The 25,778-nt window shown below is 57.4% G+C and overlaps 1 protein-coding gene across 1 annotated transcript in view; it reads right to left on the bottom strand.

Moving 5' to 3' along the window:
• OTOF (otoferlin) overlaps positions 1–25,778 on the bottom strand; it is a 161,696-nt gene that overhangs the window by 83,996 nt on the left and 51,922 nt on the right. Inside the window, exons 9-18 of the mRNA XM_032683676.1 lie at positions 25,382–25,417; positions 24,444–24,464; positions 21,815–21,862; positions 19,115–19,144; positions 6,856–6,929; positions 5,618–5,744; positions 4,152–4,206; positions 3,424–3,555; positions 2,981–3,043; positions 2,437–2,521 (exon numbers count right to left, since the gene is read on the bottom strand). Of these exons, the coding sequence (XP_032539567.1) occupies positions 2,437–2,521; positions 2,981–3,043; positions 3,424–3,555; positions 4,152–4,206; positions 5,618–5,744; positions 6,856–6,929; positions 19,115–19,144; positions 21,815–21,862; positions 24,444–24,464; positions 25,382–25,417 (671 nt within the window). The remainder of the gene's footprint in view (positions 1–2,436; positions 2,522–2,980; positions 3,044–3,423; positions 3,556–4,151; positions 4,207–5,617; positions 5,745–6,855; positions 6,930–19,114; positions 19,145–21,814; positions 21,863–24,443; positions 24,465–25,381; positions 25,418–25,778) is intronic.

The raw sequence follows: 25,778 nt of genomic DNA, 5'->3' as shown, positions 1-25,778 counted from the left end.
GGGACACTGGGGACAAAAGGGGACACTGGGGACAAAAGGGGACACTGGGGACGAAAAGGGACACTGGGGACGAAAAGGGACACTGGGGACGAAAAGGGACACTGGGGGTGAGAGGGGACACTGTGGGTGAGAGGGGACACTGGGGACAAAAAGGGACACTGGGGGTGAGAGGGGACACTGGGGACAAAAAGGGACACTGGGGGTGAGAGGGGACACTGGGGGTGAGAGGGGAACACTGGGGACAAAAGGGGGACACTGGGGACATTGGGGACAAAAGGGGACACTGGGGGTGAGAGGGGACACTGAATACAAGAGGGGACACTGCGGGTGAGAAGGGACACTGGGGACAAAAGGGACACTGGGGATGAGAGGGGACGCTGGGGATGAGAGGGGACGCTGCGGGTGAGAGGGGACACTGCGGGTGAGAGGGGGACACTGGGGACATTGGGGACAAAAGGGGACACTGGAGGTGAGAGGGGACACTGGGGACATTGGGGACAAAAGGGGACACTGGAGGTGAGAGGGGACACTGGGGACAAAAAGGGACACTGGGGGTGAGAGGGGACACTGGGGGTGAGAGGGGACACTGGGGATGAAAAGGGACACTGGGGACAAAAGGGACACTGGGGGTGAGAGGGGACACTGGGGGTGAGAGGGGACACTGGGGGTGAGAGGGGACACTGGGGATGAAAAGGGACACTGGGGGTCAGAGGGGACACTGGGGGTCAGAGGGGACACTGGGGACAAAAGGGGACACTGGGGACAAAAGGGGACACTGGGGACAAAAAGGGACACTGGGGGTGAGAGGGGACACTGGGGGTGAGAGGGGACACTGGGGACAAAAAGGGACACTGGGGACAAAAAGGGACACTGGGGATGAGAGGGGACACTGGGGATGAGAGGGGACACCAAGGACAAAATGGGACACTGAGGACAGGAAGGGACATTGGGGACAAGAGGGGACACTGGGGATGAGAGGGGACACTGGGGATGAGAAGGGACACCAGGGACAAAAGGGGACACCAGGGACAAAAGGGGACACTAGGGACAAAAGGGACACTGGAGACAAGAGGGGACACTGGGGATGAGAGGGGACACTGGGGACAAAAAGGGACACTGGGGACAAAAAGGGACAAGAGGGGTCACTGGGGGTGAAAGGGGACACTGGGGACAAAAAGGGACAAGAGGGGACACTGGGGACAAAAAGGGGACACTGGGGATGAGAGGGGACACCAGGGACAAAATGGGACACTGAGGACAGGAAGGGACATTGGGGACAAAAGGGGACACTGGGGACAAAAGGGACACTGGGGATGAGAGGGGACACTGGGGACAAAAGGGACACTGGACAAGGAACACTGGGGGTGAGAGGGGACACTGAATACAAGAGGGGACACTGGGGACAAGAGGGGACACTGGGGACAAGAGGGGACACTGGGGACAAGAGGGGACACTGGGGACAAACCAGAGGGGAGCGAAGTCCCCACCCCTGGAGGGGCTGAACATCCCCATGGGTGTGGCATCCAGGTGTGGCACCTGGGGGTGGCACCTGGGGGTGGCACTGGGGGGTGGCACTGGGGGGTGGCATCTGGGGATGTGGGGCAGGGGTGGCCTGGGCAGCGCTGGGGGTGGTTGGGACTCGGTGGTCAACAGCTCTGATCGACCCCTGTCCCTTTTCCATGTGCTCCAGAACCTTCTTCCCACCCTGGAGGCACCTCGGGCTCTGCTGGGAGAGCTGGGAATGGCCAGGCTGGAGAAGGGAAGGATCCCGGGAGAGCTTGGAGCACATTCCAGAGCCTGAAGGGGCTCCAGGAGAGCGGGAGAGGGATTTGGGATCAGGGCCTGGAATGACAGGCCCCAGGAATGGATCCCAGTGGGAAAGGGGAGATTTGGGGGGGAGATCGGGAAGGGATTCCTGGCTGGGAGGGTGGGGAGGGGCTGGGCTGGAATTCCCAGAGGAGCTGTGGCTGCCCCTGGATCCCTGGGAGTGTCCAAGGCCGGGTTGGATCCCCTGGGATAGCGGGAGGTGTCCCTGAACATGGAATGGGATGAGCCTTAAAATCCCTTCCCACCCAAACCATTCCAGGATAAAGGACACTCAAGATCCACTCAGAGGGATTTTTATGGAATGTGGGGATGGAAAAAGCGGGAAAGGGGAAGGGAGACCCTGCCCTGAGCGCCGAGATTCCCAGGGAACCCCCTTGTTCCCTGAACTCCTTCCCAGGGAGGAGTTGGGCTGGGGATGGATCCAATGGCAGCTCTGGCTCCAGGCTGGGAGAGCTGGGAATGGCCAGGCTGGAGAAGGGAAGGATCCCGGGAGAGCTTGGAGAACATTCCAGATGCCTGAAGGGCTTTCCAAGGAAAGCAGCCCCTCCCTGGCTGTTCCCCTGCAGGGACGTTCCCCGCTGGTCCCAGTGGCATTCCCGAATTCCCTACCGGGCTGGGAATAAACGGTCCCCACGTCCATCTTGAAGGAGCCCACGAGGGTCCCGCTGCGCAGGAGGTTCTTCGAGTGGATCACCTGGAATTCCAGACGGGAAAACCGGTCATGTTCCCGTTCCCGCGCCCCGGGAGCCACGAGGATCTTTGAGGGAATTCAGGGGCTGGATGGATCCAGGATTTGAGGGAATTCAGGGACTGGATACATCCAGGATTTGAGGGAATTCAGGGGCTGGATGGATCCAGGATTTGAGGGAATTCAGGGGCTGGATGGATCCAGGATTTGAGGGAAGGACCTGGATGGATCCAGGATTTGAGGGAATTCAGGAGCTGGATGGATCTAGGATTTAAGGGAAGGGGCTGGATGGATCCAGGATTTAAGGGAAGGAGTGCCTGGGGGCTCTGCCAGCCGGGGGGACTGTGGGATTGAACCCCTCGGCTCCTGCTGGGAATCTCCCACCCGGGAGCTCAAATCCATCCCAAAAGGGGCCGTTTGCTCCCCAAATCCCAGGGAAAGGCCGAGGGAACGGCCCTCACTCACGGACAGCTTGATGATCTTGTCGAACATGACGTCGGGGGGGACGTGGAAGTCGAAGACAAAGTACTGGAAGGGAAGGAGGAGCCGTCAGGGAGGAGCAGGGGGGGGATCCCTGGGGTGGGAAAACCCCCTTGGAGAAGCCGTGACCGCCCCCGAGGAGCCCCTGCAGCCCCCGGGATTTGCCCCTGGGACCCCAGCACAGACCTCTGGAGCCCCGGGGGGGGGCTGAAGGAAGCACTGAACCCCTGGAAAAGCCGAGGATGATCCATCCCGGGTGAGCCCGGGGGCACCTCCCGCCAACCCCGGAGGGCCGAAGGCTCCAATTCCCGCCCGGATTCCACCTCCTGGCTGGGGCTAAACCCCAAAGCAGCGCCAGGGGATGGGCAGTGCCCCTTCCCCGAGGGCAGAGCAGCCCCGGGAATGCCCCCCCCCAAGCCTGGACTCACCTCGTTGTAGTAGGGGCAGTTGGTGGACTCCTTCATGGACGTGAACTTCTTCTCCTCGCCCACCTCCACGCACACCACGGGGTCCATGTTGAGCCCCACGAGCTGCCGGGCCTCGATGACGGTCACGCTGACCTGGGCACGGGGGGGGGAAGGGTTTTGGGGGGCACCTTCGCCTCCAGGGCCGGAATTCCTCTCCGTACCCCCTTCTTTGGAGGCGTTTTCCCGGCAGGGGCGGCGGATCCGGGGCCTCCCGGGCCCATCCCGGGGGGGTGTGGGATGCAGGAGATCCCGGGAATTCCCCCTTGTTTTGGCCCCAGAGGGTGGGGGCTTCGAGCCAGGTGGGAACCACGTGGGTTTATCCCGGATCAGAGCTCGGCCGGTGGGACCAAACAACGGGATCACAGAATCCCTGGAGAGGGTGGGTGGGGCTGGAAGGGACCCTGAGGGTCACCCAGTTCCCTGCCAGGGGCTGGGACACCTTCCACCATCCCGGGCCGCTCCAAGGAGAGCCTGGGAGAGCTTCATTTGGGCTTAATTGGGCTCCACACCACGTGGGAGAACACACCCCGCCCGTCAACCTCATCTGGGGTTTGTCACTCCACCACCTGGATTCCAGCTCCTGGGAAGTCCCCCCTGGAGAGCGCAGGGTGTGGGAGCCCAGCACGGAGCTGTTCCCCGGGAAAAGGTCCCCCCACGCCCTGGTGGTGACCCCCCCCGTTGTCACCCACCTGGTAGTCCATGGGCCTGCCGGCGCTGGGCTCCATCTTGATGTCGGGTTTGGACCTTTGGGAAGGGCGGGAGAAACCCTCGGTCAGACCCCCCGGCGGGATTCAGGGAGCCACGGAATGGTTTGGGTGGGAATGACCCTGTGGTTCCACCTCCCGCCAGCCCAGGCTGCTCCAGCCGGGCCTTGGACGCTCCCAGGGATCCGGGGGCAGCCACAGCTTCTCTGGGAATTCCAGCCCAGCCCTTCACCACCCTCACAGGGAAGAATTCCTTCCCTCCATCCCTCTGGCAGTGGGAAGCCATTCCCGGTGCCCTCGCCCTGGGCTGTGACACAGAAATCCCAGGGTCACCCCGGGAGCTCCTGCTCTGCTGGAATCCCAGGGACACAAACCCGGGGGGGGGTCTGTAACCCCCTGGAATGGGGGTGATCTCTGCAGCAGGGCCCCCCCAAAACAACCCACACCCCGCTGGCTCTGGGATCACCCGGAATGGGGGTGATCTCTGCAGCAGGGCCCCCCCAAAACAACCCACACCCCGCTGGCTCTGGGATCACCCGGAATGGGGGTGATCTCTGCAGCAGGGCCCCCCCAAAACAACCCACACCCCGCTGGCTCCAGGGGGCAATGATGGCAGGGACATGGACAGGGATGATGTCAGAGATGATGTCAGAGATGATGTCAGGGACCCTGTCAGGGACAATGACAGGGATGATGTCAAGGACCAGGACAGGGACCATGCCAGGGATGATGTCAGAGACCATGTCAGGGACAAGGACAGGGACGATGTCAGGGATGATGACAGGGACAAGGACAGGGACAAGGACAGAGATGATGACAAGGACAGGGACAAGGACAGGGACAAGGACAGGGATGATGACAGGGACGATGACAGGGACAAGGACAGGGACAAGGACAGGGACGATGTCAGGGATGATGACAGGGATGATGACAGGGACAAGGACAGGGACAAGGACAGGGACAAGGACAGGGACGATGTCAGGGACAAGGACAGGGACGATGTCAGGGACCATGTCAGGGACAATGTCAGGGACAATGTCAGGGACAATGTCAGGGACAATGTCAGGGATGATGTCAGGGATGATGTCAGGGATGATGTCAAGGATGATGTCAGGGATGATGTCAGGGACAAGGACAGGGACAATGTCAGGGATGATGTCAGGGACAATGTCAGGGACAATGTCAGGGACGATGCCAGGGACGACGTCAGGGACAAGGACAGGGATGATGTCAGGGACAAGGACAGGGATGATGTCAGGGACAAGGACAGGGACAAGGACAGGGATGAAGACAATGACAGGGACAAGGACAGGGACGATGTCAGGGACAAGGACAGGGACAACGTCGGGGATGATGTCAGGGACCATGTCAGGGATGATGTCAGGGACAACGCCAAGGACAAGGACAGGGACGATGCCAGTGCCACACGGCTGGGGGGGCTGCGCCCTCACCTCTTGTTGGACACATTGGTGGTGACAGCGGTGACAGAGGCCAGCGACACCGTGTCGGGCTCCAGCCCCGTCCCGCCCCTCAGCGCCCTCCTGTCCAGGTCCTCCGGCTCCAGCACGGCGGGTTCGTCTGCGGGGGGGACACAAAGGGACAAAAAGACTGCGGGGGGGGGGGGGACACACAAAGGGACAAAGGGACTGCGGAGGGGTGCGACACAAAGGGACAAAGGGACGGTCCCGCGGTTCGTTTTTCCACCCCGTGAATAATTCAGGAGGCGGACAAAGGGGAATCCAAGCCGGAGGGAGGGGACAGCGGCCACCGGGGCAGGGCAGGGCCAGCCCGCGCCCAGAGAGGGCGATTGAGGAGCCCGGGGCTCGAGTGACGCGGTAATTCCACCCGGGAACGATTCCAGGGGAGGCGAAACAAAGGGAAAAACGATGAGCGTCCCAAACTTCGGGGGGTGGAAGAGCCCTCGGGCAAAGGCGGGGGCTCTGCTGCAAAGATAAACAACTGGGGGGGGGAAAAAAACGGGAGAATCGGGTCGTTTTCTCCAGGTGGAAAATTGCTACGGGATGAGGGAAGAGTCCAGAGCCCCCCGGCACTGGGGCACGAGTCCGGGTTTCCCTTGGAAAAACTTGCCGAGATGCTCCTTTCCTGGGGGAAAGGGTGACCAGAGCTCAGTCGGGAGGATTTTGGGGATGAATCAGAGCCCCGGCAGATGGGAAGTGCTGCCTCCAGCTCTGGGACCAGCACGGGCAGGTCATGGAAATCCTGGAGAGGGACAAGAGGAGGCCCCGGAGCTGCTGCCAGGGCTGGAGCCCCTCTGCTCTGGAGCCAGGCTGGGAGAGCTGGGGGTGCTCAGCTGGGGAAGGGAAGGATCCAGGGAGACCTTGGAGCCCCTTCCAGAGCCTAAAGGGGCTCCAGGAGAGCTGGAGAGGGACTGGGGACAAGGCATGGAGGGACAGGACACAGGGAATGGCTTCCCAGTGCCAGAGGGCAGGGAGAGATGGGAGACTGGGAAGGGATTCCTGGCTGGGAGGGGCTGGGCTGGAATTCCCAGGGAAGCTGTGGCTGCCCCTGGATCCCTGGGAGTGTCCAAGGCCAGGCTGGATGGGGCTTGGAGCAACCTGGGCTGGTGGGAGGTGTCCCTGCCCGTGGCAGGGGGTGGGATGAGATGGGATTTAAGGTCCCTTCCCACAGATTCCACGCAATTCCACGCCGTGTAATTCCAGGGCCGTACCTTGTTTCCGATGCTCATCCTTGGCCGGGCGCGCCTTGCCGAGTTTCATGGCTGAAAAAACTCCTTTCCCAGCCCTGGAGGAAGAGAGGAAACAAAAAAAAAAAACCACCCAAACACCCATAAATGACTGTATTTGAGCGTTTTCCAGGCCTTGGGAGCGGGAGCAGGAGGAGCCTCTCCCGGCTCAGCGGCCAGGGAGGAAAGGAGCAGAAGAAGGAAGGAGCAGGAGCCCGGAGCACAGGGAAACACACAGCCCTGGAGCTCGTTTTGTGTCCTGGGAATGCCTCAGTTTGGGATAAAACACGAGGCTGGAGCACGGCCTGGGCAGCCAAGGGACCCTCCCCGTGCCTCGTGTCCTCCGACTCCTCCCGGGAGCTGCTCCTGGAGCTGCTCATTCCCCGGGGAAACGCCCAAAAACCCCAACTCCTGAAGATTAAACCACCCTGACGCTTCCCAGACCAGCCTGCCGTGGAAAAATCGGGAAGCTTTAGGGCTGGAGCAGCAGGGAATTTGTACAGATCCCGAAGTTTTCCAGCAGCCAATTCTGGGAAGGTAGTTTTTTCCCCTTCCAGGGTGGTGAGGGCCAGTACGAGGTCATGGAATTCCAGGCTGGTTTGGGTGGGAAGGGAACCTAAAGATCATTTAATTCCCACTCCCTGCCATGGGCAGGGACACCTCCCGCTATCCCAGGTGGCTCCAACCCGGCCTTGGACACTCCCAGGGATCCAGGGGCAGCCACAGCTTCCCTGGGAATTCCAGCCCAGCCCCTCATGACCCTCCCAGGGAAGAATTCCTTCCCCATCTCCCATTTCTCCCTGGATGAGGGTGGGAGCCGCACCAGGATGGTGGGAAGGAGGAGAGAGGAATTCCCAGCTGCTTTTTTTTCCCTTGGAAAGCCCTGCCCTTATCCCAGTGATGATGGAAAATCCCTCCCATTCCCTTGGAAAGCTGCGGGGTCGCTCTCAGGAGGCTCCTTTGAGCAGGAGGGAGCTCATCCCATCCCATCCAATTCCATGGGCAGGGACACCTCCCGCTATCCCAGGGAATCCAGCCTGGCCTCGGACACTCCCAGGGATCCAGGGGCAGCCACAGCTTCCGTGGGAATTCCAGCCCAGCCCCTCCCCACCCTCCCAGCCAGGAATCCCTTCCCCGTCTCCCATCTCTCCCTGCCCTCTGGCACTGGGAAGCCATTCCCTGTGTCCTGTCCCTCCCTTCCAGCCGGGATCTCCCCTCCCAGGTGCCGGGAGATCCAAGGCTCAGCTCCAGCCCCGGGAGCAGCAGGATCGGGATGTGCTGCCCACGATCCCGGCGACGGCACCGACCCCTCCCGGGGCCACCCGGCTGCGACTGGAGGAGGGGCTCTGACCCTTTTTGGGAGCCAAAGCAGCTCCAGCCTCGTCCTAAATAACCCCCGGAATTCTGAGCGAGCCGGAGCACGCGGGAAGAAAGCGAAGGAGAGCGGGATAACCCAGAATTCCCGGCGGGAAGGGGCAGGAGGAGGGAGGGAGGGAGGCGCAGGAACCACTTGGAGCCGGGACTAAAGCAAAGCTCAGGCGCAGGAATCACTTCGAGCCGGGACTAAAGCAAAGCTCAGACCCCCCCGGGCCGCCTCTGGCAGCCGGGATAAAATTTTGGGATGCTCCCAAGGGGCAGTTGGTGGATGGAGAGGAGGAGGAAGGATGAGGGCGAGGTTTCCACGGCTGAGATCCCGCCTGGAAACCCCTTCCCCTGGAGGAGCTCCGGGAACGGGAGGCTGCTGAGCTGTTCGCAAACTCATTAACTTAATGAGTTTGGTTAATGAGCAAACCCCTCCGATCCCGGCCCGGGCTGGGGAAGCGCTCCCAGAGCTGGAGATCCCTTCCAGCCTGGAATATCCAGCAGGCTCGGAGCCAACGCACCCCCCAGGGCTGGTTAATTTGCCTTTTTTTTCTTTCATTAAATTCTTAAAAATGAAGAAGAAAGAAAAAAAAAATCAATCCCAGCAGCCCCCGGAGGTGAAGTTTGCCCGCGGGTGGTTGGGGATAAAACGTATCCCGGGAATTCCTGGGGCTCCCGGGGAAGGAAAAGCAAAGGGAAGGGGGGAAAGGAAAGAAGGAAGGGGAGGAAAAGGAGGGAAAAGAGGAAATAAAGAAAATGGGGAAAAATGGGGGGGGGAAAGGAAAGGAAAAAAGAAAAGAGAAAATGGGGATAAGAGGAAAAAAAGGAAAAAAGAAGAGAGGAAAAAAGGAAAAAGAGGAAATGGGAAAAAAGGAAGAAAGGAAAAAAGAAGAGAGGAAATGGGGAAAAGAGGAAAAAAGGAAATGGGAAAAAATAGGGAAAAAGAAAACAAGGGAAAAAGAAAACAAGGGAAAAAGAAAACAAGGGAAAAAGAAAACAAGGGAAAAAGAAAACAAGGGAAAAAGAAAACAAGGGAAAAAGAAAACAAGGGAAAAAGAAAACAAGGGAAAAAGAAAACAAGGGAAAAAGAAAACAAGGGATAAAGAAAACAAGGGAAAAAGAAAACAAGGGAAAAAGAAAACGGGGGAAAAGAAAACGGGGGAAAAGAAAACGGGGGAAAAGAAAACGGGGGAAAAGAAAACGGGGGAAAAGAAAACGGGGGAAAAGAAAACGGGGGAAAAGAAAACGGGGGAAAAGAAAACGGGGGAAAAGGAAAAAAAAGGAAAAAAAGAAGAAAGGAAAAAAGAGGGAAAAAAGAAAATAGGAAAAAAGAAAACAGGGGGAAAAGAAAATGAGGGAAAAAAGGAAAAAAAGGAAAAAAAGAAGAGAGGAAAAAAGAAAAAAGGAAAAATGAAAACAGGGGGAAAGAAAATAGGAAAAAAGAGAATAGAAATATAAAGAAAAAAGGAAAACCAAAAAAGGAAAAGGGAAAACAAAAAAGGAAAAGGGAAAACAAAAAAGGGAAAGGGAAAACAAAAAAGGAAAAGGAAAAACAAAAAAGGAAAAGGAAAAACAAAAAAGGAAAAGGGAAAACAAAAAAGGAAAAGGGAAAACAAAAAAGGAAGAGGGAAAACAAAAAAGGAAAAGGGAAAACAAAAAAGGAAAAGGGAAAAAGGAAAAGGAAAATAAAAAAAAAGGAAAAATATAATAAAAAAGGAACGGGGAGAAGAGGGGAAAAGAGGAAAAAGAAAGGAGAGAAAAAAACCACAAAACCAAAAAGAAAATCCACCGGGAAAGTACAGGAGAAAAAAACCAAACAGGAAAAACCAAGAAAAGAAAAAAAATTAAATAATTCAAAAAAAAAAAAATAGGGAAAAAAGTCAGGGAAAAAAAAAACAGGGGAAAAAAACAGAGAGGGAGGGGAAACAAAGCTAAAAAACAAACACACACACACAAAAAGGTGAAAAAACGGGAATAAACGGGGCGGGGCGGGGGGGAGGGAAAAAAAGAGAAACAGGGAAAAAAAAAGCTGGAGGAGAACTAAATTCCAAAGGGATGGATTTGGCAGGTGCGGAGCAGCGGGAAGAGGCAGAAGGGGAGGAAGGAGCCGTCCCGGAGCCCCGGGGCAGAATCCCAGCGGCTCATCCCGCTCCCAGCCCCTTCCCAATCCCAACCCCCTTCCCATTCCCGGCCGTACCCCTCCCATCCCGAACCTTTTCCCATTCCCAGCCGTTCCTGACCCCACTCCCATCCCGACCCCATTCCCATTCCCATTCCCGGCCGTTCCTGCCCCCGCTCCCATCCCGACCCTTTTCCCATTCCCATTCCCTGCCGTTCCTGCCCCTGCTCCCATCCCGACCCCCTTTCCCATTCCCATTCCCATTCCCGGTTGTACCTGGCCCCGCTCCCATCCCGACCCCCTTTTCCCATTCCTATTCCCGGTCGTACCTACCCCCGCTCCCATCCCGACCCCCTTTCCCATTCCCATTCCCATTCCCTGCCGTTCCTGCCCCCGCTCCCATCCCGACCCTTTTCCCATTCCCATTCCTGGCCGTACCTGCCCCTGCTCCCATCCCGACCGGCTTCCTCCTTCCCATTCCCATTCCCGGCCGTACCTGACCCCGCTCCCATCCCGACCCCCTTCCCATTCCCATTCCCATTCCCGGCCGTACCTGCTCCCGCTCCCATCCCGACCCCATTCCCATTCCCGGTGGTACCTGCCCTCGCTCCCATCCCAAACGCCTCCCCTCTTTCCCCTTCCCATTCCCATTCCCGGTCGTACCTGCCCCCCCTCCCATCCCGACCCCATTCCCATTCCCGGCCGTACCTGCCCCCGCTCCCATCCCGACCCCCTTTCCCATTCCCATTCCCGGCCGTACCTGCCCCCCCTCCCATCCTGACCCCCTTTTCCCATTCCCATTCCCGGCCGTACCTGCCCCCGCTCCCATCCCGACCCCCTTTTCCCATTCCCATTCCCGGCCGTACCTATCCCCGCTCCCATCCCGACCCCCTTCCCATTCCCATTCCCGGCCGTACCTGCCCCCGCCGCTCCGGGCCTCGCTGTTCCCGGGAGAAGGGGCTGGAAGGGCTCGGGAAGGAGCGCGGCCGGTTCAGGGGGCAGATCCCATCCCGGGGGGGGGGGGGGGGCCGGGAATTCCAGCCGAGGGATCCCACCCTCCGCCGCTCCCGCCGGGAATCGGGCGCCGCCGGAGAGCCGACACCGGCCCCGCATGAATATTCCATGAGCAGCCGCGAACCTGAGCTGCCCCCAGAGCCCTCCTGCGCTCCTGCCTTCCTGCCTTCCTTCCTTCCTCCCGCATTCCCAAAGAGTTCCTCCCCCCCGAGCCCCGGGAGCAGCCGCTGCTCCTTCCCGAGCACCGCGAGCCGCCGCTCCGGCTCTTCCCGAGGGACGGGAACCAGCCGGGAATGGCTCAGGGAGAGCTCTTCCCATTTTTCCTGACTCTTCCCTGAGGACATTTGTCTCCCTTCCCCGAGGGACGGGAACCAGTCGGGACGGGCTCAGGGAGAGCTCTTCCCGTTTTTCCCGGCCCTGCCCTGTCCCTTTGGGCTGTTTGGGGACATTCCTCTCTCTTCCCGAGGGACGGGAACCAGCCGGGACGGGCGCAGGGAGAGCTCTTCCCGTTTTTCCTGACTCTTCCCTGTCCCTGAGGACATTTGTCTCCCTTCCCCGAGAGACGGGAACCAGCCAGGATCGGTGCAGGGAGAGCTCTTCCCGTTTTTCCCGACTCTGCCCTCTCCTTACTGACCGGTTTAAGGACGTTTATCTCCTCCCCTCACACCATTAATTAGGAGGCTCCACCCCATCCCATCCCATCCCATCCATTCCATCCCATCCCATCCCATCCCATCCCATCCATTCCATCCCATCCATTCCATCCATCCCATCCCATCCCATCCATCCCATCCATTCCATCCCATCCCATCCCATCCCATCCATTCCATCCATTCCATCCCATCCATCCCATCCCATCCATTCCATCCCATCCATTCCATCCCATCCCATCCATTCCATCCCATCCCATCCCATCCCATCCCATCCCATCCCATCCCATCCCATCCCATCCCATCCCATCCCATCCCATCCCATCCCATCCCCTCCCATCCCATCCCATCCCATCCCATCCCATCCCATCCCATCCCATCCCATCCATTCCATCCCATCCCATCCCATCCCATCCCATCCCATCCCATCCCATCCCATCCCATCCCATCCCATCCCATCCCATCCCATCCCATCCCATCCCATCCCATCCCATCCCATTCCATCCCATCCATTCCATCCATCCCATCCCATCCATCCCATCCATTCCATCCCATCCCATCCCATCCATTCCATCCATTCCATCCCATCCATTCCATCCCATCCATTCCATCCCATCCATTCCATCCCATCCCATCCATTCCATCCCATCCATCCCATCCCATCCATCTCATCCCATCCCATCCCATCCCATCCCATCCCATCCATCCCATCCCATCCCATCCCATCCCATCCCATCCATCCCATCCCATCCATCCCATCCCATCCCATCCCATCCCATCCCATCCCATCCCATCCCATCCCATCCCATCCCATCCCATCCCATCCCATCCCATCCCACTTCAGCCACCTGGGCTCCAGGGAAAAAGAAAAAAGGGAAACGAAAGGGGATTAAAAAAAAAAAAAAGAAAGAAAAAAGAAAAAGAAAAACCGCCGAAAAAAATACAGGGGAGGAAAAAAACAAACAGGGAAAATCAGGAAAATAATAAAAAAATAAATAATAAATAAAATATATAATAAGAATAAAAATTAAAATACAGGGAAACTTGGGGGTGGAGGGACACGGGGATACTGGAGGGACACACACGGGGATCCTGGAGGGACACAGGGATCCTGGAGGGACACAGGGATTCTGGAAGGACACGGGGATCCTGGAGGGACACGGGGATCCTGGAGGGACACGGGGATCCTGGAGGGACACGGGGATCCTGGAGGGACACACACGGGGATTCTGGAAGGACACAGGGATCCTGGAGGGACACAGGGATCCTGGAGGCACACGGGGATCCTGGAGGGACACAGGGATCCTGGAGGGACACACACGGGGATTCTGGAAGGACACGGGGATCCTGGAGGGACACGGGGATCGTGGAGGGACACAGGGATCCTGGAAGGACACAGGGATCCTGGAGGGACACGGGGATCCTGGAGGGACACGGGGATCCTGGAGGGACACGGGGATCCTGGAGGGACACACACGGGGATTCTGGAAGGACACAGGGATCCTGGAGGGACACAGGGATCGTGGAGGGACACAGGGATTCTGGAAGGACACAGGGATTCTGGAAGGACACGGGGATCCTGGAGGGACACGGGGATCCTGGAGAGACACGGGGATCCTGGAGGGACACGGGGATCCTGGAGGGACACGGGGATCCTGGAGGGACACGGGGATCCTGGAGGGACACAGGGATCCTGGAGGGACACGGGGATCCTGGAGGGACACAGGGATTCTGGAAGGACACGGGGATTCTGGAAGGACACGGGGATTCTGGAAGGACACAGGGATCCTGGAGGCACACGGGGATCCTGGAGGGACACCACGGGGATCCTGGAGGGACACACACGGGGATTCTGGAAGGACACCAGGATCCTGGAGGAAGGACGGGCAGGGAGCCGGGAGCCGCCTCTCCCCGCGCCCGCTCCTGAAGATCCGGTTACAGGTTAATTATTCATGGCCAAAAAGGACATTTTAGTCATTTCTTCTAACCGGGGACTCGGGCACGGGGTGTTTGTGGTTCAATTCCTCGCAGGAATTCTGCCCCTCAGGCGGGAGCCGCCTCCCACCCACGACTTTCCCAGTTTCCCAGCTCTCCCAGCTCTCCCAGTTTCCCAGCTCTCCCAGTTTCCCAGCTCTCCCAGTTTCCCAGCTCTCCCAACTCTCCCAGTTTCCCAGTTCTCCCAGTTTCCCAGCTCTCCCAGTTCTCCCAGCCCTCCCAGTTTCCCAGCTCTCCCAGTTTCCCAGCTCTCCCAGCTCTCCCAGTTCTCCCAGTTTCCCAGCTCTCCCAGTTCTCCCAGTTTCCCAGCTCTCCCAGTTTCCCAGCCCTCCCAGCTCTCCCAGTTCTCCCAGTTTCCCAGCTCTCCCAGTTCTCCCAGTTTCCCAGCTCTCCCAGTTCCCCAGCTCTCCCAGTTCCCCAGCTCTCCCAGTTCTCCCAGTTTCCCAACTCTCCCAGTTTCCCAGCCCTCCCAGCTCTCCCAGTTTCCCAGCTCTCCCAGTTTCCCAGCTCTCCCAGCTCTCCCAGTTTCCCAGCTCTCCCAGTTTCCCAGCTCTCCCAGTTTCCCAGCTCTCCCAGCTCTCCCAGTTTCCCAGCTCTCCCAGTTTCCCAGCTCTCCCAGTCTCCCAGCTCTCCCAGTTCTCCCAGCTCTCCCAGTCTCCCAGCTCTCCCAGTTTCCCAGCTCTCCCAGTTTCCCAGCTCTCCCAGTTCTCCCAGTTTCCCAGCTCTCCCAGCTCTCCCAGCTCTCCCAGTTTCCCAGCTCTCCCAGTTTCCCAGCTCTCCCAGTTTCCCAGCTCTCCCAGCTCTCCCAGTTTCCCAGTTCTCCCAGTTTCCCAGCTCTCCCAGTTCTCCCAGCCCTCCCAGTTTCCCAGCTCTCCCAGTTTCCCAGCTCTCCCAGCTCTCCCAGTTCTCCCAGTTTCCCAGCTCTCCCAGTTCCCCAGCTCTCCCAGTTCCCCAGCTCTCCCAGTTCTCCCAGTTTCCCAACTCTCCCAGTTTCCCAGCCCTCCCAGCTCTCCCAGTTTCCCAGCTCTCCCAGTTTCCCAGCTCTCCCAGCTCTCCCAGTTTCCCAGCTCTCCCAGTTTCCCAGCTCTCCCAGTTTCCCAGCTCTCCCAGTCTCCCAGCTCTCCCAGTTCTCCCAGCTCTCCCAGTCTCCCAGCTCTCCCAGTTTCCCAGCTCTCCCAGTTTCCCAGCTCTCCCAGTTCTCCCAGTTTCCCAGCTCTCCCAGTTCTCCCAGCTCTCCCAGCTTTCCCAGTTCTCTCAGCTCTCCCAGCTCTCCCAGTTCTCCCAGCTCTCCCAGTTCTCTCAGCTCTCCCAGCTCTCCCAGTTTCCCAGCTCTCCCAGCTCTCCCAGTTTCCCAGCTCTCCCAGCTCTCCCAGTCTCCCAGCTCTCCCAGTTCCCCAGCTCTCCCAGCTCTCCCAGTTTCCCAGCTCTCCCAGTTTCCCAGCTCTCCCAGCTCTCCCAGTTTCCCAGTTCTCCCAGTTTCCCAGCTCTCCCAGTTCTCCCAGCCCTCCCAGTTTCCCAGCTCTCCCAGTTTCCCAGCTCTCCCAGCTCTCCCAGTTCTCCCAGTTTCCCAGCTCTCCCAGTTCCCCAGCTCTCCCAGTTCCCCAGCTCTCCCAGTTCTCCCAGTTTCCCAACTCTCCCAGTTTCCCAGCCCTCCCAGCTCTCCCAGTTTCCCAGCTCTCCCAGTTTCCCAGCTCTCCCAGTTTCCCAGCTCTCCCAGCTCTCCCAGTTTCCCAGCTCTCCCAGTTTCCCAGCTCTCCCAGTTCCCCAGCTCTCCCAGCTCTCCCAGTTTCCCAGCTCTCCCAGTTTCCAAGCTCTCCCAGTTTCCCAGCTCTCCCAGCTCTCCCAGCTCTCCCAGTTCTCCCAGTTTCCCAGCTCTCCCAGTTTCCCAGCTCTCCCAGTTCTCCCAGCTCTCCCAGTTTCCCAGCTCTCCCAGCTCTCCCAGTTTCCCAGTTCTCCCAGTTTCCCAGTTCTCCCGCCTGTGCCAGGCTCGGATCCCGGCTCCAGCCCGGGGAAAACCCCGACCCCAAACCCCTCGTGCCGCTTCCCAGGGGAAGGGAACGGGGGCGGGGAAAGCTCTTCCCATTTTTCCCGGCTCTGCCCTCTCCTTACTGACCGTTTGAAGGTCCTTTGTCTCCTCCCCACCCCTCATCTCCTCCCCTCACACCATTAATTAGGAGGCTCCATCCCATCCCATCCCATCCCATCCCATCCCATCCCATCCCATCCCATCCCATCCATCCCATCCCATCCCATCCCATCCCATCCCATCCCATCCCATCCCATCCCATCCCATCCCATCCCATCCCATCCCATCCCACTTTGGCCACCTGGGCTCCAGGGAAAAAGAAAAAAGGGAAACGAAAAGGGGATTAAAAAAAAAAAAAAAAAAAAAAAAAAAAAAAAACGCCGAAAAAATATAGGGGAGGAAAAAACCAAACAGGAAAAATCAGGAAAATAAAAAAAAAATAAATAATAATAAATAAAATAATAATAATAAAAATACAGGGAAACTTGGGGGTGGAGGGACACAGGGATCCTGGAGGGACACAGGGATCCTGGAGGGACACAGGATCCTGGAAGGACACAGGGATCCTGGAGGGACACGGGGATCCTGGAGGGACACAGGGATCCTGGAGGGACACAGGGATCCTGGAGGGACACCACGGGGATCCTGGAGGGACACCACGGGGATCCTGGAGGGACACAGGGATCCTGGAGGGACACAGGGATCCTGGAGGGACACGGGGATCCTGGAAGGACAGAGGGATCCTAGAGGGACACTGGGATCCTGGAAGGACACAGGGATCCTGGAGTGACACATGGATCCTGGAGGGACACAGGGATCCCGGAGGGATCCTAGAGGGACACTGGGATCCTGGAAGGACACCACAGGGATCCTGGAGGCACACAGGGATCCTGGAGGGACACAGGGATCCTGGAGGGACACAGGGATCCTAGAGGGACACTGGGATCCTGGAGGGACACAGGGATCCTGGAGGGACACATGGATCCTGGAGGCACACATGGATCCTGGAGGGATCCTAGAGGGACACTGGGATCCTGGAAGGACACCACAGGGATGCTGGAAGGACACAGGGATCCTGGAGGGACACAGGGATCCTGGAGGGACACAGGGATCCTGGAGGGACACAGGGATCCTGGAAGGACAGAGGGATCCTGGAGGGACACCACAGGGATCCTGGAGGGACACGGGGATCCTGGAGGGACACAGGGATCCTGGAGGGACACCACAGGGATCCTGGAGGGACACAGGGATCCTGGAGGGACACCGGGATCATGAAGGGACATGGGGATCCTGGAGGGACACAGGGATCCTGGAGGGACACAGGGATCCTGGAGGGACACAGGGATCCTGGAGGGACACCGGGATCCTGGAGGGACACAGGGATCCTGGAGGGACACAGGGATCCTGGAAGGACAGAGGGATCCTGGAGGGACACCACAGGGATCCTGGAGGGACACAGGGATCCTGGAGGGACACCGGGATCATGAAGGGACATGGGGATCCTGGAGGGACACGGGGATCCTGGAGGGACACGGGGATCCTGGAGGGACACAGGGATCCTGGAGGGACACGGGGATCCTGGAGGGACACGGGGATCCTGGAGGGACGCATTTTCCCTGGCTCTGCCCTGTCCCTGTTGGCCATTTGGGGCCATTTGTCCCCTCTCCCCCCTCATCTCCTCCCTTTCCACCATCAATCCAGAGGTTCCATCTCATCCCAATCCAGGGATTTGCCCTTAAACCACAGAGCAACGAGCGGGAGCCGGGAGAGACCTCACTGGTGTGGGAATGCTCTGGAGCTGAGCTTAAACTCCAGCCTAAATTTGTGGGAATGCCCCGGGGGGGGCTCCGGGATCATTCCCTGGAGCTGAGCTTAAACTTCAGCCTAAATTTGTGGGAATGCCCCGGGGGGGGTTCCGGGATCATTCCCTGGAGCTGAGCTTAAACTTCAGCCTAAATTTGTGGGAATGCCCCGGGGGGGGCTCCGGGATCATTCCCTGGAGCTGAGCTTAAACTTCAGCCTAAATTTGTGGGAATGCCCCGGGGGTGGTCCTCCAGGATCATTCCCTGGAGCTGAGCTTAAACTCCAGCCTAAATTTGTGGGAATGCCCCAGGGGGGGCTCCGGGATCATTCCCTGGAGCTGAGCTTAAACTCCAGCCTAAATTTGTGGGAATGCCCCGGGGGGGGTTCCGGGATCATTCCCTGGAGCTGAGCTTAAACTTCAGCCTAAATTTGTGGGAATGCCCCGGGGGGGGCTCCGGGATCATTCCCTGGAGCTGAGCTTAAACTCCAGCCTAAATTTGTGGGAATGCCCCGGGGTGGCTCCGGGATCATTCCCTGGATCTGAGCTTAAACTCCAGCCTCAATTTGTGGGAATGCCCCAGGGGGGGCTCCGGGATCATTCCCTGGAGCTGAGCTTAAACTTCAGCCTAAATTTCCCTAATTCCCAAAGGAAAAGCTGCTCCCGAGTCTCAGCAGCTCCTGACCATTCCCAGGTTGGGAAACTCTCCCTCCAGCCACCTCCCACCTGATCCCAACGGGATCCAGGCTCCCCTCAGGACCTCTCAGTTCCCTCCCGGAGCTTCCAGGGGCTGCTCCAAGACTCCAGGAATTAATCCCAAACCAGGAGGAATGGTTCCCAAACCAGGAGAGATGATTCCCAAACCAGGAGGAACGATTCCCAAACCAGGAGGAACGATTCCCAAACCAGGAGGAACGATTCCCAAACCAGGAGAGATGATCCCCAAACCAGGAGGAACAATTCCCAAACCAGGAGGAACAATTCCCAAAGCAGGAGGAACAATTCCCAAACCAGGTGGAACAATTCCCAAACCAGGAGGGCTGATCCCCAAACCAGGAGAGATGACTCCCAAACCAGCAGAAATGATCCCAGTGTTGTCTTTAACATCCGGCTCCTGCCGGATAAACATTCCCTGCAGGCTCCAAACCCATCCCAGAGACCCAAATCCCTCCAGGGCCTCAGGAGGAAGGGGGAGCACTCCCAGGGATCGGCTGGGAAAGGTGGGAAAGAGGAGGAGGAGGAGGAGGAGGAGGAAGAGCAGGGAGAGCAAAACCTACTTGTGCTCCTTGGTCTTCTCTTTGCCTTTGCTGGAGCAGGGAGGGGACAAAAGGGAAGAAGGTTCCGTCACTTGGACACTCCTGGAATGGTTTGGGTGGGAAGGGACCTCAAATCCCGTCCCATTCCAGGGGCAGGGACGCCTCCAGATATCCCAGGGAATCCAACCCGGCCTGGGGCACTCCCCAGGGATCCAGGGGCAGCCACAGCTTCTCTGGGAATTCCAGCCCAGCCCCTCCCCACCCTCGCGGGGAAGGATTCCTTCCCGAATTCCCAAAATTTCCTCTCTGGCGGTTTGAAATTCGGGTGGCAAACATCCCTCCCGACCCTCTGGATGGAGCGCTGGAGCTGCAGGGGGTGGGCATTCCCGGGATGTGGGAATGGGGCTGGGAAAGCAGGACACGTGGGAGCGGGGACAGGACACGTGGGAGCGGGGACAGGACACGAGGGAGCGGGGACAGGACACGCCCGGATTTGGGAATTCCCTGGGATGGGGCACAAGGCTTCTCCTTCCTGGTGGAGGGGAATGGGCTCCCTTATCCCCCCCCCCTCGCTCCAGAGGCTGGAGGAGCCGGATGGATCCGGGATTCCTCATCCCTGCCCAGGCTGACACTGACTCCTCCTGCCCTGATCCCACTTGGGAAACACGGATCCCTCATTCCCTGTTTCCCTCTCCACACCCCTGATCCACCCCTCTGCCTTTCCAAACCCGTTTTCCTCCTCTCCCACACTTCTCCCTGTTTTCCTCCCTGTTTTCCTGCCCTGGCTCCTCCTGCTCCTCGTGCAGCAGCAAAATGGGGAGGAAAAGCGCTGCCCCAGCTCTGGGAAGTCACTGGGAGCTGGGATTTAATTCCAGCCGTTCCTGCCCTGGGCTGGGGAGGCTCCAAGGCAGGAAATTCCCGCTGCTCGTGCCCTGGGCTGCTGGAAAACCACCCGGGAAAGGAATAAACAGTTTGGAGCGTTGCTGGTTCCCAAACCAGGAGGAATGACCCCCAAACCAGGAGAGATGATCCCCAAACCAGGAGGAACAATTCCCAAACCAGTAGAGATGATCCCCAAACCAGGAGAGATGACTCCCAGACCAGGAGAGATGATTCCCAAACCAGGAGAGATGATCCCCAAACCAGGAGGAATGGTCCCCAAACCAGGAGGAATGGTTCCCAAACCAGGAGAGATGATCCCCAAACCAGGAGGAATGGTCCCAAAACCAGGAGGAATGGTTCCCAAACCAGCAGAGATGATTCCCAAACCAGGAGAGATGATTCCCAAACCAGGAGAGATGATCCCCAAACCAGCAGGAATGGTTCCCAAACCAGGAGAGATGATCCCCAAACCAGGAGGAATGATTCCCAAACCAGGAGAGATGATTCCCAAACCAGGAGGAACAATTCCCAGACCAGGAGGAATGATCCCCAAACCAGGAGAGATGATCCCCAATCCAGGAGAGATGACTCCCAAACCAGGAGAGATGATCCCCAAACCAGGAGGAATGGTCCCCAAACCAGGAGAGATGATCCCCAAACCAGGAGGAATGATTCCCAAACCAGGAGGAATGGTTCCCAGACCAGGAGGAATGATTCCCAAACCAGGAGGAATGGTTCCCAAACCAAAAGGAATAATTCCCAAACCAGGAGGAACAATTCCCAAACCAGGAGAGATGATCCCCAGTCCAGGAGGAACAATTCCCAAACCAGGAGAGATGATCCCCAAACCAGGAGAGATGATTCCCAAACCAGGAGGAACAATTCCCAGACCAGGAGGAATGATCCCCAAACCAGGAGGAACAATTCCCAAACCAGGAGGAATGATCCCCAATCCAGGAGGAATGATTCCCAAACCAGGAGAGATGATTCCCAAACCAGCAGGAATGATTCCCAAACCAGGAGAGATGATCCCCAAACCAGCAGAGATGATCCCCAATCCAGGAGAGATGATTCCCAAACCAGAAGGAATGGTCCCCAAACCAGCAGGAATGATTCCCAAACCAGGAGGAATGATTCCCAAACCAGCAGGAATGGTCCCCAAACCAGGAGAGATGATCCCCAAACCAGGAGGAATGGTTCCCAAACCAGGAGGAATGATTCCCAAACCAGGAGAGATGATTCCCAGACCAGGAGAGATTATTCCCAAACCAAGAGAGATGATTCCCAAACCAAGAGGAACGAACTCCCTGGGGGGAGACCCTTCCCTCCCAAATCCAGGCTGGGATAGTCCCCCATCCCAACTTCCCTGGCTGGGCAGAGTGCCTGGGATGTCCCCCCCCGAGCCAGGACGGGGGGATCCATCCCAGTGCTGATCCCACATCCTTTCCCTCTTCCCTGCCCTGGAATGTGCCGGGGCTGCAGGGACACGGCGTGTTCCCAGCGTCCCTCCTCCTGCTCCAGGGGTTTCCCTCCTCCTGCACTCCCTGTTCCCAGGAACTGGGATCAGCAGTGGGATTTCCCCCCCGGAGGGATCCGGGATCCTCCTCCCAGGGCCTGGGGGAGCAGCACCCGCCACATTCCCTGTTTTCCCTTCTCTCCGTCACTCCCTCGGTGCCAGAGGTGCTCCAGGAGCCTGGAATGGCCACGGGGGTCCCATCCCTGGCTCCACCAGGGAATTCCCATTTTACGTTTGGAGCCCTTTCCCTCCTGTCCCTGCCCCGTTCCGGGATGTGGAGCGGGAGAGGCCCCGGGAAGGGGGATGGGGGGATCTCGGGGTACCTGAACGGCAGCACCAGGTGCTTCTTCTCCTTCCCTTTGGCCTTTGCTCTGGAATCACAAACAGGGATTCACTGGGATGGGATCCATGGACAGATCAACCTCTGCTTCCAATCCCATCACACGCTCCAAACAATTCAAGAAATCCAATCCAACAAATCCAATCCAAGAAATCCAATTGAAGAAATCCAATCCAACAAATCCAATCCAAGAAATCCAATCCAACAAATCCAACCCAACAAATCCAATCCAACAAATCCAACCCAACAAATCCAATCCAACCAAACCCAATCCAACAAATCCAACCCAACAAATCCAATTGAAGAAATCCAATCCAACAAATCCAATCCAACAAATCCAATCCAACCAAATCCAATCCAACAAATCCAATCCAACCAAATCCAATCCAACAAATCCATTCCAACAAATCCAATCCAACAAATCCAATCCAACCAAATTCAGTCCAACAAACCCAATTCAACAAATCCAACCAACAAATCCAGTTCAACAAATCCAATCCAACAAATCCAACCAAAAAATCCAATCCAACCAAATCCAATCCAACAAATCCAATCCAACAAATCCAATCCAACAAATCCAATCCAACCAAATCCGATCCAACAAACCCAGTCCAACAAATCCAACCCAACAAATTCAGTCCAACAAATCCAATCCAACCAAACCCGATCCAACAAATCTGATCCAACCAAATCCAATCCAACCAAATCCAATCCAACCAAACCCGATCCAACAAATCTGATCCAACCAAATCCGATCCAACCAAACCCAATCCAACAAATCCAATCCAACAAATCCAACCAACAAATCCAATCCAACAAATCCAATCCAACCAAACCCAATCCAACAAATCCAATCCAACAAATCCAATCCAACAAACCCAGTCCAACAAATCCAATCCAACAAATCCAATCCAACCAAACCCGATCCAACCAAATCCAATCCAACCAAATCCAATCCAACAAATCCAATCCAACAAATCCAATCCAACAAATCCAATCTAACAAATCCAACCCAACAAATCCAATCCAACACATCCAACCCAACAAATCCAATCCAACCAAACCCAATCCACAAAATCCAATCCAAATAAACCCAATCCAACAAATCCAACCAACAAATCCAACAAATCCAACCCAACCAAATCCAATCCAACAAACCCAATCCAACAAACCCAGTCCAACAAATCCAACCCAACAAATCCAATCCAACAAACCCAGTCCAACAAATCCAACCAACAAATCCAATCCAACAAATCCAATCCAACAAATCCAATCCAACAAATCCAATCCAACCAAATCCAATCCAACAAATCCAATCCAACAAATCCAATCCAACAAATCCAACCAACAAATCCAATCCAACAAATCCACTCCAACAAATCCAACCCAACAAATCCAATCCAACAAATCCAATCCAACAAATCCAATCCAACAAACCCCACAAGACAGAGGGAGAGTTCGGCTCAACGGGGCTTCCCAAGGATCCCACCAGAATCCAGGGAATTGGGGATGGAGATTGGACAAGGCTCGGGGTGCTGGAAGGAGGAGAGGGGAGAGAGAGGGAATGGAAAGGAGGGAACGGACAGGGAAGAGCGTGGGTGGATAAATCCATGGGAATGGGAGGGGTGGGGATGGGTGGGGAGGGGATCACAATGGGATGGATGGATGGAGGGATGGAGGGAGGGATGGAGAGATGGAGAGAGGGATGGAGAGAGGGATGGGTGGAGGGATGGAGAGAGGGATGGATGGATGGAAGGATGGATGGGTGGAGGGATGGATGGATGGAGGGAGGGATGGAGGGAGGGATGGAGGCAGGGAGGGATGGATGGAGGGATGGATGGAGGGATGGATGGAGGGATGGAGGGATGGATGGAGGGATGGATGGATGAAGGGATAGAGGGATGGATGGATGGAGGGAGGGATGGATGGAGGGAGGGATGGATGGATGGAGGGAAGGATGGAGGGATGGAGGGATGGAGGGAGGGATGGAGGGAGGGATGGAGGGATGGAGGGAGGGATAGAGGGATGGAGGGATGGAGGGAGGGATGGATGGATGGGTGGAGGGAGGGATGGATGGAGGGATGGATGGAGGGATGGATGGAGGGAGGGATGGATGGAGGGATGGAGGGATGGATGGAGGGAGGGAGGGATGGATGGAGGGATGGAGGGATGGAGGGATGGATGGATGGATGGAGGGAAGGATGAAAGGATGGATGGAGGGATGGATGGAAGGATGGATGCATGAATGCATGGATAGATGGATGGATGGATGTACGGTGGATGGATGGATGTACGGATGGAGGGATGGATGGAGGGATGGATGGAGGGATGGATGGAAGGATGGACGGATGGCCAGGCAGACAGACAAACATTACCCTCCCAGCTCCTTTGGAAGGTCCCTGAGCAGCAGGAGTTGTGTCCTTGCTGGAACCACGAGAGGACAGAGGGAATTCGGGCAGGAGGGGAAGGGGGATCCCGGGAAGTTGGATCCCGCTCCTGGATCAGGGATCAGCAGGGCCTGTCCCTGGCTCCAGACCCCGGGAACAGCACGGCCAGGTCACACACAGGCTCACAGCATTCCCAGAGGGAAGCAGGGACACCACACCCCGTACCTGGGATCCTCGGGGTCCTCGCTGCTCGGGAGAGACAAAACCGGGAGCGGGAATGTGAGGAAGGAACAACCACCCTCCCCAGCCAGAGCCTCCCACATCCCATGGGAAGGGGATACTCGGGAATCATGGGATGCTTTGGGTGGGAAAGGACCTTAAATCCCATCCAGTCCCAACCCCGGCACCTCCCGCTATCCCAGGGGATCCAACCCGGCCTTGGGCACTCCCAGGGATCCAGGGGCAGCCACAGTTTCTCTGGGAATTCTATTCCAGCCCCTCCCCACCTTCCCAGGCAGGAATCCCTTCCCATCCTCCCGTGTTTTATTTATCCACAGATCGGCCCCATCCCCAGTTAATCCGGAGTGACCAGGTCTGTCCGGGCTGTCCCAGAGGAATTCCTTCCCTGTCCCACCTGGAAATGCTCGTGGGTGACTCTGGAGTCACCTGGCACGGAAGCTTTCCCAAGGGAAAGCTGCACCTTATGGATACTTGAAGCCTGAGTATCCCAGAATCCCGGAACGGTTTGGGCTGGGAGGGATTTTAAAGCTCATCCCATTCCAACCCCGGCACCTCCCGCTATCCCAGGGGATCCAACCTGGCCTTGGACACTCCCAGGGATCCAGGGGCAGCCACGGCTTCTCTGGGAATTCTCTTCCAGCCCCTCCCCACCCTCCCAGCCAGGAATCCCTTCCCAATCTCCCGTCTCTCCCTGCCCTCTGGCACTGGGATCCATTCCCTGTGTCCTGTCCCTCCAGCTCCTGCTCCCGTGGGATTTGGCTGCAGGGGGAGCACAGGACCAGCCCGGCCCGTATCCCAAATCCTGGGGGGATTTATTCCCGGACAGCCACACATTTATGGACCTTGGAGTGTCCGGGATGGGCTGGGCTGGGAGCAAAACCCCCCCAAAATCCCAGATCCTGCCGGGCAGGACATTCGGGTACCTGGCTACCGACTTGTATCCATCGTTAAACTGAATCCTGGGAAAGGCACCGGGGAGAGAGAGAGACAAGCCATTAAAATCCCATTAAAATTCCTGGAGCTGCCCCCCCCCGGCAGGGAGGGAGCAGGGAGGGAACAGGGACAGTCCTGCCCAGGGAGCTCCAGGAGAACCGGGAGGGTGGGAATTCCCAGCCCAGGGAGCTCCAGGAGAACTGGGAGGGTGGGAATTCCCAGCCCAGGGAGCTCCAGGAGAACCGGGAGGGTGGGAATTCCCAGCCCAGGGAGCTCCAGGAGAACCGGGAGGGTGGGAATTCCCAGCCCAGGGAGCTCCAGGAGAACAAGGGGGGTGGGAATTCCCAACCTAGGGAGCTCCAGGAGAACAAGGAGGGTGGGAATTCC

This window comes from Chiroxiphia lanceolata, chromosome 3 (assembly GCF_009829145.1).
Source record: "Chiroxiphia lanceolata isolate bChiLan1 chromosome 3, bChiLan1.pri, whole genome shotgun sequence".
Classification (NCBI taxonomy): domain Eukaryota; kingdom Metazoa; phylum Chordata; class Aves; order Passeriformes; family Pipridae; genus Chiroxiphia; species Chiroxiphia lanceolata.
This window is presented reverse-complemented; position numbering and strand designations above follow the sequence as displayed.